This window comes from Pan paniscus, chromosome 13 (assembly GCF_029289425.2).
Source record: "Pan paniscus chromosome 13, NHGRI_mPanPan1-v2.0_pri, whole genome shotgun sequence".
NCBI lineage: Eukaryota > Metazoa > Chordata > Mammalia > Primates > Hominidae > Pan > Pan paniscus.
Genome location: NC_073262.2, coordinates 114,268,117 through 114,283,573, shown reverse-complemented (window position 1 = coordinate 114,283,573; position 15,457 = coordinate 114,268,117). Strand labels below are relative to the sequence as shown.

General features: G+C 33.8%; 1 protein-coding gene across 5 annotated transcripts in view; it reads left to right on the top strand.

Moving 5' to 3' along the window:
- The window catches only part of ERBB4 (erb-b2 receptor tyrosine kinase 4), a 1,174,422-nt gene that overhangs the window by 882,143 nt on the left and 276,822 nt on the right, over nucleotides 1–15,457 (top strand). For 3 of the 5 annotated variants that reach the window (XM_003812504.7, XM_003812503.7, XM_055109071.3), the window contains exons 15-16: nucleotides 2,529–2,683; nucleotides 9,835–9,909. In XM_003812504.7, the coding sequence (XP_003812552.2) occupies nucleotides 2,529–2,683; nucleotides 9,835–9,909 (230 nt within the window). Of the gene's footprint in view, nucleotides 1–2,528; nucleotides 2,684–9,668; nucleotides 9,714–9,834; nucleotides 9,910–15,457 lie in introns of all 5 variants that reach the window. The other 2 variants (XM_003812506.7, XM_003812505.7) reach the window with 1 other exon arrangement.

Sequence of the window (15,457 nt, the reverse complement as noted above, 5' to 3'; positions counted from 1 at the left end):
TGTAGGTACACTATGTGATATCTGCGCAATGATGAAATCACCTAATGATGCATTGCTCAGAATATATCCCGGTCATTAAGTGTCACATGACTATAGGTAAGAGATGCTTAAAAAACAAAGAACAAAAAGTTATTTATCTTATTACAGTATACTTAAATATTAAATATGAGCTTGATTTTACTTTTATAACTTTATATCTTTTGACTTCACCCAGACATGATTTTACATTATAAGAAAAATACATTTACATTACTTAGAAGAATAATTCCTAATTCTTAATTCAGACTCTGCCTAATTTACTTATTGTAGGTTTTATTCTGTGTGCTGCAAGAAGACATCAGCATGTCTCTTGTCTTGTACAATCAGTCATGGTACTGAGCATACTTGCACAGTAAATGATTCTGTGTAATAGACAATATTACGTGCCTAAGTACCCATAAGCAGGTGTTAAAATTGGAAGGATGTGAAGTATTCTTTTTTGGGAAGAAATAAGAAGTTACCATTAGCAAACTCCTCAGGTAGAATCAGGATTAGGTTTTATAGGCTTTTTTTTTTTTCTTCGAGCTCTGAGCCTCACATCAAAATAGTGAAATAGACAAGTGCTTGATTGAGCCCCACCAGTCTCAGGATTTCCTGAAAGCTCTTCCTGATTACTTTTTCTTCTTTATACTTCTATTCACACGCCTCCATTTTTAAATTTTAAAATATTGTATTTCTCGATTTTCTGATGCCTTAAGTAACCAATTTGTAATATCTAGCTGCTCTTGGATTAACATTTGTGTAGGACAAGCTTCCCCAACCTGCAGCCCATTGGCCACATGCAGCCCAGGACAGCTCTGAGTGTGGCCCACCACAAATTCGTAAACTTTCTTAAAACACTATGAGTTTTTTTGCAATTTTTTTTTTTTTTGGCTCATCAGGTGTCATTAGTGTTAGTGTATTTTATGTGTGGCCCAAGACAATTCTTCTTCCAATGTGGCCCAGGGAAGCCAAAACACTGGACACTCCTGGTTTAGGATATAAGGTACTCCCATTATCTTTACAATCCCTACCTAATATCCAGTTCTTTATAACTTAGTGTTAACTCCTGACTGCCAAATTCTCATTGTTTATAACTACAAATGTGATAGAATTGTCTCTCTGTATGCTTACTATATCTTATTTATTTAAGTTGTTTTCAATGTGAACTATAATGATTGTTGAACCCTATGGACATAGCCAGATTTTAGGGAGAAATAGGTCAGGGGAAGAAGTTCCAAAGGGGAGTGGTCAAAGAGGAGAGGAATTTTAAGACAATATGGTGTCCAAAAAGGAGATGTAAAAGTACATTTCAGGTAGCTGTTGTCCAGAACAGCTGAATGTATGAAAGCATCGGGGATGTCTTTTAAGAAAGATAGCATTTACCAAAGTGTTCTAAATTTTCTTTGCTCTGACAATATACCCATTTCTAGTATGCTTTCCATCCATTATACCAGATCCAAATCAGTTTGTATTCTGTAAAATTCATATATGTTTTAGTTTAAACATCTTAATATTGTCATGACTTTTAGATATATTTTCATATCATTATCACTTATTAACATTCCACATATTAGAAAGTTAATGTATGTTATAAACATAAATATATAGAATGAGTTTGTTCTATTTGCATTTATTATACTCATATTTATATTATCTTCATCCTTGGATAAGTTTCTTCATGAAGCCTTTGTTTGTATATATTTGCTTTATTATTATGGACTATTTTGCTCATCAAAATGTGCATTTATATGGCTTTCAGTATTGTTCTGTGATTTACTAAAATCCCTATAAATAGACATAATATGACTTTTAGTGTTTTCACAGTGGATATGAAATAAAGAAAAATCTAGGAATTATTTTTATTCACCTAAATGGCCTAATTCCTGATAATGTTATCATAACAAATTTTAAAATTCATTTTATAAGTAAAGTCATTGTACAACCAAAGGAAAGTTTACATCCTACTCTTATATGAAATTCAGTTTTAGTTAATTTCTATTATATCCCTTTTCTCATTAACTATTTAGTAAAAGTATTCACATATTCCCAGTGATGGTGATGAAATACCTCTAGGGAAAATGTGTTTTACTAAAAATTGCTGCACTATTATATTGCCAGAAATAAATCACAAGAAGAAAATACTGACATCCTTTTGAGAAAGTCATTGGACAGTTTTGCTGATCGAATTAAGTCACATTAGAGTCATGACATGGAAATCAGTTGGCCCAGGAACTGCTTATGTCGAAAAGGAAAATATTTCAAGCACAAATACATTATTATAGTGTTTTCACACATACAGGATATCAAAACTGAACTTGACAGATCTTCTTTGCACTGTTTGTACTACAAAAATTACATCCATATTTGCACTGCTGAAAATGTTCTCCAATTCTCTTAGAGGAAGATTTGCCACCTACTGAAGTCTCAGTAACTAAACCACATGAATACATTCCAGAGGAAATGACACCACTTTTCTTTCTTCTTTTTTTTTCGTTTTCACATTTCAGGGTCCTGACAACTGTACGAAGTGCTCTCATTTTAAAGATGGCCCAAACTGTGTGGAAAAATGTCCAGATGGCTTACAGGGGGCAAACAGTTTCATTTTCAAGTATGCTGATCCAGATCGGGAGTGCCACCCATGCCATCCAAACTGCACCCAAGGGTAAGCATTCTTGCTGGCCAAGGGCTCACCTGGTATGTGTTATCCACATGTATTTTTATCCCTGGTACCATCTCTGAAATGTATACCATTCTCATAGAACTCTACTAATCCTTATATTTAAAATGCTGATTTTAAGAGAAATACTGAGAGAATGATTTATGGAATCAACTTTGTACACCCTTAAATATTTCTGCTTAGATTTTACCTATAACCATTCTATTAACACCTTCATGAAGCTAGCTAGTGTCAGGTATACTTTGGATGCAGTTTAGAAATTCTTCGAAATTATATTGGAGATTCAAGATCTCAGAAAAGATAGGACAGTAATCATGCTTTTGAGGTTTGTGTTTATCAAATCTTTAAAGGAAGTTTTCTATTTCTGTTTCTTTGTTGTCACAATAAGCTTAAGGTGAGGATATTTCTCTTTGATAAATACTACCTTAAATTACTCCTTCAAAAAATATGAACAAAGGTAACAATGGCAGGGAAAAAGGGAACCTAGTGATATGTATATTTTAAAAATAACGAGTACATTTTGTGAAAGTAACCTTGTTACAGGTAATCCTTTAGCCTTGAATTTCTTTGACTGATATAGGGCAATCTGAAGCTTGGTAAATTTTTTTTTCTCTTTTTCAAAAGAATATATTGTGCAATGAATAATAATTAGATTACCTTTGATATTGATAACAGTTGAATAACAAAGACACATTACAGAAAGAAGAAAAGCACTGAACTGTAAAAGAAATAATGTCATTCATCTAACAAATTCCAACAAGTATTTCTTAAGAGACAACAAATCTATTTTAGTAAGGATTTTTCCTTTTCATTCCTCTGGAAGGTGAATAATTTGTAATTGAAAGCAGTGTTACATTTGCCATCCTCCTACTGCCCATAAAGCCTTTTCTCCATTGTGAATGCCTATAGGCATGTGCACATACACATATAAACACACACACACAGACGCATACAGACACACACACACACACACACACACACACATTTGTAGTTGAGAATCAGCTTGGGTACTTTATATCTGGCAGGAAAGTGTGAGATTCCATAAACAGATTTTCTGTCAGATTAAGGGATAGCTGTTAGGGGATACTGAAGAAATTAAGCAAGTGACATCATTTCCTGCCAAGAAAACATCAATTTGCAGATGTTGCTACAATTTCCTGCAGGTCAAGAAATAAGCTTAACTCACTCTGTGAAGTGACAGATCCTCAAAAGGTAAAGTAATATTCTGCCATTCAAATTCAAATTCACCTTGGAAGTGGTAATTGCCAATTCATTGTTTCACATATAAGCACGTATACATTTAGGGTACTGAAATAGTCACATAGACACTTTGCTTCAAGGAAACTAGAGGTAATAAACTGCTCCCCTTGTGAGTTTTTGGCATACTTGAGTTAAGAGTATTTCACAAAAAAAAACAACTGGTTCTGCTGGAGCAGAAGAAAGAGTCAGCAACAGAAAGAGAAAACTTTGCCTGCTAAAATCATCCACAAGAGAATTTTATTGTTTTGCAGCTAAAATTAAACCAGTAAATTATTCAATATAATGTTGATGTCAACAGCTGTTGCCATTCAAAATGAGACCTTTTGCTGTTTTTGCAAATCTAATTACAATGAGGCCATTAGAGAAAAGAAAGTGAGATCACAGAGCCATAGTCTGGATGCATGGCTGGTGTGTCTTCCTCTCTGCCCTTTTAAATCATTATTATATAATAATAATAAACATATATAGTGGGGGAAGTAGAAATATGAGGCAATGAAAAGAGATTAGTTTATGGTAGCAACAAAATCTGGATCTCAGTCAAAAGGAAGGATGAAGGTGTAATGGGGAAGAAATCTCACCAGAGCATTTGGGAACTCCAAGTGAACAGAAAAAAGACGCCTTTAGCAATTTGCAGCCGCAGAATTAAGTTGAGACAGAATTTGAATATTGTACTCCCTGGCATCTTCCAAGGTAAATGTATTCTCTAATGACTGACTTAATCCTGAAGGATTTTTGTCTCTGTTTTCATTTAGCTTTCTGCCATCCTGTTTTTAAAACACCTTCATATTGTCCAGATTCACTCACTTCATAAAAATGCTGTGGTTCTAGTCCCAGAGTATTCTAGTCCCAGGAATTCCTGAAGGATGTGATTCCTAAATTCCTAAATCCTCATATAAACTCTATTGCAGTGCAACATTGTGCTTTGAGATATTTTACTGAAGCAATAAGGTGTTCTGTGCAGTCAGTCCCTTCTTTCCAAATTGAGCATATAGAGATATGATATTTTCCTAGGAAAACCACAGGGGCAGTGAGGATGATGGAGCAAGTGACTATTTTTATTCCTAAACACACGTAATAATCGACCCATCAGTAAGTGTGAGCTCACCAGGCCAGTTCTACTTTGGAAAACAGCTTTTCTTTTATATGCCTATATGATGTCAGATAATTCAAGAACCACATTAATGAAAATAGTCTTTCAAATCACATTTTTTAGAATTAAAGTTCTTACTTTGAATACTGTTTAATGATTTTTCTGAAAATAAAGTTACCTGTGTCATACTTTAAAAGCACTTTTACCACTCTAAAAGTACATTAAATATAATGGCTCTAACAAGCTCTCTAGACACTTTTAAAATAGGTCATCTATTTAGTCCTTATCAGAAGAGTCTCACTAATATCCATGGAAACAACAAGTTTGTCTCTTCTTACCTTGACTACAGAATTTTTATTTTAACAGCCTTTTCTTAGTTTATTCACTCTTCAGCTTTGTATATTGGATATCTGCTCTGCATCACATACAGTGATAGGAAAATTCAGAAATGAACAAGACACAGCTTCTGACCTCAATGAACTCACAGTCCAGTAAATTTATATTATTTAATTTATATCCTCTGTTAGAGACCAGACCCTTCTCCACAGTATTTTGAAATGATAAGCAAGAATTTAAAACTTAGGAATGATGTTCAGATTTGAAATTAGCAAGATAAAATTTTTTTAAAGATTTGTAAACTTAACTAATGTAATTAAACTGTGGTGAGGGCAAGGATGATTTTTTTCCTCACTAATATCACTTGAGTATGTGTTCATTTAATGTCTGTTTAACTTTGGTTTTGTATCAAACCAAACCTGCATTTTAGACTTGGAATGAAATGGTTATTTTATGGAACATCTTTTTAAAAATCTCATTGCATGTTTTTGTTGATATTAGAATAATGATTTTATATTATTAAATGTCACATGTACCTTAATCTTTTTATCCATTTTTAAAATATTCTTAAACTGATACAATGAAATAATTTTTATTCATCAAGAGAGGGAAAGAAGGGCTGCTTGTGGAAGTTTTGTCTATAATCTTTTAATGGAAAATTTTTTTAAATTTCCTTTATTTTTATTTCAAAATTTAAAGATTTTATCAAAATATCTAAACTATGTTGGTTAAATGAGTACATCAAGGAACTTATAAGTCATTGGTACTAACAAATGTTAAACACAGTTTAATATTCAGAACTTTAGATATTGTTTTGGAATTTGTTAATTAGACATGTGTTTTATTTTTCTAATTTTCTGTAAGTATTCTACTTTGAAACACTTTTTTTTTTATAATTCTACTATTCTAGATTTTGATTCAGTTATTTATTTGTGATTTTGGCTCTTCAAAAGTTTTGTGTTTCTGTTGTTCTGTGATCTGGCTGAATGGATGCAAATTGCATATAGTAATTAGTTGCTTACAGAAAATACAAAGAGTTGAAAAACAATATACATATTTTAGTTTTCAGCGGCTTGTGTTTAGAAAGAATGGTGCCACTTCAGTCATACTCTTATTTTTCTTTGTCTTTCATTTTTTCTTTCATTCTCTGTTTAAAAATAGGTTTGAATCTCAAATATCCTACACAATCCCCTCAACAACTTTTCTTGACCCTGCACCCTGCTCCCTCAGTCCCTCCCCGCCTTTCCCCCGCCTCTATTTTTCTATCTCCAATTTGCTTCTCAACTCACAAAAACCTAAATTCTAGTGACCATGACAATGACAAGTAAAATTATCTTGAGTTATTTTACCAGACTTCTCTGCCTTTCACACTGATGATCACCCCCTCTTTCTTGAAGTTCTTTTCTGATTTGACTTCCATGAGACTACAGTTAATTGTTTTACTCAATTATATTTTCCCACGCTTCTGGCACAAAGAACTCATCTTATGTCATATACTGTTGGGGTTCCTTGGGTTTCCATCTTCAGCCTCTGCTTTTCTCACTTTTTATATCTTCTTTAGCCATCTATTCACTTACGTGGTTTCAACTTTCTCCTACATGCTATTTCAAGATTGATCATTATACTCATGCCTTCTTTCCCCGTTAACCACTCATCTTTCCAACTGCTGATAAACATTTCTACCTAGATGTAGGACAGCCATACTAAATTCTAGATACACAAAACTGAAATTATCAACTCCTCATCCCCTAACACATACAGGAAGAAACATATTCATCTTCTTGGATTCTCTCAAGGATAGTACCACTATTAGCAAAGCTAGAAATGTAAGTCTTCTTTAACTCGTTTGATCATTTCACTTTCATGAATCAACTGCTCTTTTTTATTCCCTCTATCTTTTGAGGTATTTCTTGAATCTGTTCTTCTGCCTCCAACACAGTTACCATTTCCCTAGTTTGGCCCATCATCTCTTACGTGGACTAAAATAGTCTTTGTGCCAAATGAGTCGGCCTGGCTGCCAGCTGACTAGTATCCACAGGGCTAGGAGATTTACTGAAAATACTAATCTAGCAACCTCACTACTTCTTTAAAGCCCTACAGTGATTTTTTATTGATTGTTACTAAGCAAATATTTCTCAAAATCTGGCTCCCACCTAATGTTCTAACTTCTTTTTTCCCCTCTTCCTATTGCCTCATATTTTGCTCTCCAGCTACTAAGAATTATTTGTAGTTGTTTTGCATATACAATACATTTCTTCAGGTCTGTGCTTTTGCTCCTGCAGAAACCACCGCCACCCCAACCCCAGCTTGCAGAAGTCTAAATTTCAGCTTCTTACCTCCCCTAAGAGGGTTATCATGCCCTTCTAGGGTGGCTCTAGGTGTCTGCCCTCCACACTACCCTGAACCACTTTTTCATGTTTCTTATTACATTTATCACATTATTCAATACACATCTGTTTGTGCATCTGTCTCCTTCATTAAATTCATAGCTCATTGAGAATAGAAAAATGTCTAATTCATCTTTTTTTCTCCCTCTAGCTCCTAGAATACTAGGAACACTTAGTAGACATGTAACACAGTGCTTTTTTTAATGAATGAGTATCTTTCATATTCACACTTTTCCCTCAAGTTAAATTTTAGTTTTGAATTTTTTTTAATCTTTCAAGGGTTGTTATAAAGATGGATTGCAAACTAGCCATAGCTTTTTAGATTCTCACTTGGAACTAATAAGCAGACTTTTAATTTTACAAAATGATAATATGGTATAAAAATAATTTTCAAGAAGATAGAGCAGGAACTTAGGAAAAAACAAGTTATTTGGAATATAATGAAAAGAAAACTATATAAGACAAATTGGAAGCTTTTTTAGTAGTTAATTTTCCATTTTTAGAAATGATTTTGACTATAGATTATATATAATACTAATTTAATGCTATGTACTCTAGTTTTTTTCCTTTTTAGTTGCTTTTTAAAAGACTTTTCATACAGGTGTATTCTCTCTATTTCTATAGATTAAAATTTGTCTGCGCTACTCCAAACAAAAACAAAAATCAATTTTTAAGCTAGCAGGAATGTTATAACAAATGTTTACGAGACAGAGAGATAAGTGATTTAATTGGTATTATAGGTATATTTTATTAGTTCACCAATGTTTAGAGTTATTTAAATATATAATGGATAGACTGGCCTTATACATTGGCACCTTTTTACATCATTGTATGATGATCCTATCTTAAGCTGCTTTTTCAAATTTGAAAATTAAAAGTTTGGAAATATATGAAATCTTTATTACCAGCAAAATAAGGCACTTCTATAAATCATAACTATAAAAAGGATCTTGATAATGTTCTGGAGCTGTATGTCTTTGATTGGAGAAAAGGAAAAGATAAAGAGTTCGAGTATATTGGAAGATGAAAGAAATAATTCTATATTGGTTCAAAATGAAATTCTAGGGACTGTACATTAGAATTCTGTGTACTTATGTAATTCCATTTAAATGTTAGTCTCAGTGTATTCTTTACTTACCTGGGTCTCAAAGGTAATTCATTTCCTTACATAGTATTTATTTATCTGTTATTGTTTGAGTTCATTATTATGGTAGTTTAAAAACTTGTTTTTGTTTGCCTGTTATGGCATTGCTATTTTAAAAGTCAGTGTCAAGAGAAACTGCAGTATGGTGAAACCAGTTAATTTTCTTTTAAAATAAATTCATGTTTAAGATAAGTATCTTTTAAAGACAGGCACAACCAAGAATCAGAATAATGTGATTATGTAAAGTATCCATGAGGATAGCATTAAAGCATGTTGACTCGTTTTCTGCCAAAATCAATCTTTAATGAGCGTTGAGCATCAGGTTATTATATTATATTGGATTGCTCATGGTTTTCTTGTTTTTTTTTATTTAAACTTAAGGCCTTTAGAAGAAACCATACACAAGAAAACAATTATAGTCATTGAAATATCAACGTATTTGTTGAGACATGTAACCATGTATGATGCATATCAGTTCAAAGTATTAGAAGTGAGCTGTGCGTTTGGAAGTTATTCACAGAACCAGTGTAAAATTTCCTTTTACTTTGGGCATTTCTTTGCATCCCACTTAGTTGATAATGGCAATTCATTTCTGTGTATTCATCAAGCAAAAATCTTCCTGGCTTGAAATTCATTGTGTTCCAAAATAGTCTAATAGTTGTAAGAATTCGAGACAATCAATATTTATTATACTGATTTTTTAAGTGACTAATTTTTTCCCCTTGTATTTTTTTAAATTTGCATTTTCTGCAGGTGCATAGGCTCAAGTATTGAAGACTGCATCGGCCTGATGGATAGGTACTTGGTGTGCTTGCTTCCCATGTTCTTCCTCCAAGGCTCCATGTGTGAGCACTGGTGCATGTGTGTGCATGTCACTGTGGATGGAGAATGATGTTTTCTGTTCTGTAATTGCCTGCAGGTGTAACGGTCCTACTAGTCATGACTGCATTTACTACCCATGGACGGGCCATTCCACTTTACCACAACATGCTAGGTAACATCTACCATGTTTCCATTTTGTCGCTCAAATCCTTTCCTAGTTATCATGAACAAAAAGTACTAACCAGTTGGGTTAAATTTATAATATATTGTAACTCATAATATATCAAATTGGAAAGTTTTGAAAGAGGCATAAAACACTTTCCTTCTCAAGCCAACTTTCTTACTTCTTTTTCCTTCATTCATTGTGATACAAGAGTCCCAGTTAGTAACACCATCGATTTCTTTTTTTTTTTTGGAGACCGAGTCTCACTCTGTTGCCCAGGCTGGAGTGCAATGGCATGATCTTGGCTCACTGCAACCTCCACCTCCTGGGTTCAAGTGATTCTCCTGCCTCAGCCTCCTGAGTAGCTGGGATTACAGGTGCCCACCACCATGCCTGGCTAATTTTTGTATTTTTAGTAGAGATCGTTTTCACCATGTTGGCCAGGCTGGTCTCAAACTCCTGACCTCAGGCAATCTGCCCGCCTCGGCCTCCCAAAGTACTGGGATTACAAGTGTGAGCCACTGTGCCCGGCCTCGATTTTTAATTTGTGTAGTCTAAATAGGATTTTGAGTTATTAATATATACCTTTAATAGAATATTTTTTGCTCTTAATTCAATAGATGATTACAAAAATATTTATAAGGAAGGAATTTGCAGAAGTTTATCTATTTATTATTTAATTTAATTCAATTTCTGATTTTATATTATTTTTAAGTGGTTGGCATATTCTCTAGGTATAAGAATTAACATAAAGGCAATATAGAAAATATTTTGTGCAGGTAAAAGTATAACTTGGAATTTAAAAACAAAACGTAGGACTCATTCCCACACAAAAACCTATGTACTAATGTTTGTAGTGGCTTTTTCATAATCACCCAAAACTGGAAACTACTCAAATGTTCTTCAGTTGTGGCATATCTATATATTGTAACACTACTGAGCAATAGAATAAAAAGGAACAAACTGCTGATACACCCAACGACATGGATGGATCTCAAATATATTACACTAAGTGAAAGAAACCAGACTTAAAAAAAATACATACTGTATGATTCCGTTCACATGGCATTCTGGAAAAGGTGAAACCATCAGGACAGAAATGTTGCCAAGAGCTGGAGATCGGGGGATAAGGTTGACTGGAAAAGGGAAGGAGATAATTTGAGGAGATAATGGAACTATTCTTCTATCTTGATCATGGTGATGGTTGTACAAAAGCATGTGCTTATCAAAAATTGTAGAACTGTATGTTTTACTGTATATAAATTATACCTCAATCAACCTGACTTTTAAAATATCTCATAAAACATTTCCTATATAACATTACCATCTTATGTAGAGATATTGTTAGCTTTATTTATGAAACAAATTAATTACATCCTTTTAGGAGAGAGAAGGTAGTACTAAAGTTAACAAAATGGGAATTTTGGATGAAGTATTGCCTTTTAATGTAAACTCTTGTATTGAAGCGTACATAGTGTGAAAGTACACAAAACATAATTGTAAAGCTCAGTGAATTTCCAAAAATGAAACATTTGTGTTGCCATTAACCAGATCAAGAAACAAGATGGCAACAGAGCCCTAGAAGCTACCCTGTACCTCATTCCAAGGGTAGCCACTGTCCTAAATTGTAATAATACCATAGGTCAGATTGCCTGGTTTTTCACTTTATATAAATTTAGTCATACAGTTTGTATTCTATGCATCTGGCTTCTTTTGTGAAATATTATATTTATGAGATTCAAATCTGTGTCACTGAATTTAGTCATAATTTCTTCATTCATATGTTATTGCCTTTACATGTTTTTAAAATAAATGTCATCTTAATATATCATTTTTAATGAATAGAAAAATTAAATTCTAAAAAGAAAGCAAAGCATGTGCTAGAGTAAATTGATTTCTACAACAGTGGCACTGTGACACTTGGGCACAATCAAGACTAGTTAGTATAGTTATTTCGAGCAAGGTAAAATTATGAAAAAATTAGAGAGAGGGAGAGAGTGCTGAAGGCCTAAAGTGTAGTTTTATAAGCCAAGGTTCATCTTAGATTGTTCCTATATTTATGAAAGAAATTTTCCTTCTTGAGACCTTGGCAGAGCAACTGCATTATCAACTTGAACAGTTTTCACATTTGCTTTGATGATTTTCTTATAATTATGTTATTCCAGTGGACTAGTTAGGGGTAATATAGTACAGTGGTTAAGTGTTCTGTCTTTAGAATCAGATTTTCTGAGTTCAGAGCCAGGCTCTACCGTTTTTAGATGTGTGACTGTGGGTAAGTTCCTTAAATTATCTGAGCCTCACTTTCTTCATGCATAAAATGGGAATACTAATATAGTTCATAAATTGTAAGATTGAGTGTGTCCTTAGAACAGTGCCTGGCTTAGAAATCACTCAATAAGTGTTATTATTTATTATCTTTCGGTACATCAAAAATTCTCAAACCTTGAGGGTGAGAGAACGTGCTTCCCAGGGGAAGGAGAGAGGTCTTTAAAGTCACACCAGGAGCTTTGATCTGTACCTAAAGCCCTTTTGATGGGCTCCTTGAAGGAAGAGAGAGCGTTTCTCTCTCTTCACCTTGAGAATCTCAATTACAATGTTGGCCACTCATACTAATTATGGTAGGTCATTGGCTGATATATAGAGGCAGAGAAAGGTTAAAACCACATTGATAGATCACTTATAGTCCTTAATGCTTGTAATTGAGGTTATTTAACTCAAAATCATAGTGTATCTTGTTATAGATTTAATATTTTCAAAATTTAAACAAAAGCATGATTGGAATTCTCAATCCTTTTGCCTGCTTCGGTTTCCAGGACATATTCACTCTGAGATTCCAGTAATCTCAGACTAAAACACCTAATTCAGATTAGCCTTATCATAAATAGGTGACCATGGCCAGTCACTGTTTGCAGATAATACAGAAAGTACAGCCCATCATTTTTAAGAAGAATCACCTGTAGCCCACAATATAGGTAAAAAGCAGGGGTTCTTGAATGTCTGGGTTCAAATATTGGCTCTATGATGTTTTTTATCTGTAAAATGGGAATTATAATGGTCATTTTGAAACTGAGAATTCTTATAACCCTTAAGATTGGTGTGAAGATTAAATAATGCGCAATAGCCAGCATACAGCTTATGTTTATTGGTGGTACTTACTGCTCCAGTTGAAATGTTGGCATAATAATCACTTTGAAAACCTCACAAAGTTAGTAATTTACATATCAACAAGGCATTAATCCAGTAGGTTAGTGACTACAGGATTGATATATCGAAATTACTCAGGTTTTAAGCATTTCAATGTTATACCAAACTTCTAAGTACAATAATTTAAAATAATTCATAGCAGTAGTTAATTGTTCCTTTTAGGAAACTCTAGATATCTTTCATTAATGCCTATTTAGAACTTAAATATAATGCAGTGTGACTCCATTCTTCACTTGCATTGACTTGTCAGAATCAATTGACTTGTGAGGGGATGTTTATGAGAAAGCTTGAAATTTACATGAAGGATTTAGCCTGGATGCTTTGCAAAAGTGTGTATGATCATGGAACATTTTGATGCAGATTGGGTAAGATGTGAAAGTAACAAGTGTCTGCTTTTTCACGTCTTCAGTATTGCAACAAATGCTTACCTCTCTGAGATGAGGTGGGTGTGTATTTCACTGAAAGCAGAGCACTAATTTAGTAATATTTTAAAATGTCATCATAGTTTTTCAAAGCATCTGTCAGTTGATTGAAGTGAATCTTACATAATAGGAGAACAAAAACTACAAATGAAAATAATTGTTTTGGGCAGGGCGCGGTGGCTCATACCTGTAATCCCAGCACTTTGGGAGGCCAAGGCAGGCAGATCACAAGGTCAGGAGAACCAGACAAGCCTGGCTAACACGGTGAAACCCCATCTCTGCTAAAAATACAAAAAATTAGCCAGGCGTGGTGGAACATGCCTGTAGTCCCAGCTACTCAAGAGGCTGAGGCAGGAGAATCTCTTGAACCTGGGAGGCAGAGGTTACAGTGAGCCGAGGTCGTGTCACTACACTCCAGCCTGGGGGATAGAGCAAGACACTGTCCCCCTCAAACCCCCCCCAAAAAAGAAAATAATTGTTTTGAGTTTCTTAAACCATATTTTAACTGGCGGATTATCCAAATGCCTAGTTTATTTTTAGTCACAGAAAATTACATTGAGCATGTCAGTGTGGCCATTTCAAAATATTTAGTGTTCATAGTCCTTCCACCCCATTATACTGTATTCTGTTTCCTAAACCAGCAGGGCGGGCGTGGGGGGGTGGGTGCGGGGGGCGGGAGGGGGAGGATTTAAATGAAAGCAGGTGAAATGTTTCCAGTCTTGATCAACTTTCATTTTCTAAGCAATGTTATTCTTTCCCAAGCCTACAATTTATTAGTTGGTTTCCACACTCCATTTATATTATAGGCTGCTGCTGGAATTTCTTTCAGGAAGATTGGATAAGATAGAATAGAATTTCTTTTTACCTTTAGTCTCCTAGAATATGCTGCTTATAATGAAAATAAGACTTGATATTTTAGAACCTCTCCCTACTTACCTTATTTGAATTAAGTGCCTTAAAAATAGTATTTGCCTTTGGTGGTTTTCCTTTTCCATCAAGAATCCTATAAAAAATATGTTTAGCAGATTTTTTCATTCTTTTCTGTATATTATTTATTTTAGCTTGCATACATGCTATTTTCATATAGATTCTGATAGAATAGAATATTTGATTCTAATCCATTTTAGATTCTTTGTCAAATATATATCCAAAGGTTTTTTTTGTTTGTTTGTTTGTTTATTTCTTTTAATCTCAGTCTCCTATTCTATTAGGGCTGAAATTTGTTAATCTCAATAAGTCAAGTTTCTATTGGCAAAACATTTCTTTATGTTAGCAGTCCATGTGTTAACTGACTAATAACTCTTTTCAAATTTGTGAAATCATTCAAACAGCTAGATATCAAGCATTTTTATCTAGTTACTTGCTCCAATTCAAGTATTCTAGGTGCTTCACAATATAAAGTAAAGTAATTTGACTCAGTTTAACTATCTAAATCTCCTTTGGGCAGCTATTTGAAACATTTTATATTCTTGTCACATTTTAATGCCTGTGTCATACTTTTACTTTATGGTATAGTGGTTATTAAGTAAGAGGTCACATAACAGTTTAACCCTTTAGCAGTGTGACCCATGGGTGATATATGAGAGAGATGATATGATATTCTTGGCACCACTTTCACAATTGGCACATTTTTTTTTCCTTGTTTGTTTTGCCCCCAAGGAACTTAAGTTCATAACTCATGTCCAAATCAAACAATCAAAATCATCCATAGATGGTTACCTTAGATGAGTGGCAGTTGTATTATGATCCTTAAGTCCAATAAATAAAAGCACACAGCGCTTTATTATAAGTCTATCCTCAGTCCACTAAGTTCTGTATATTAAATTTACTTTTGAATTAAAGAGAGTTTGAAGAGGTGAAGGAGAGTGTGTGAATCTCTTCTTTTCCACATGACTTTTGTCCCAACTTCCCAGTACCCATAAAATACCAAG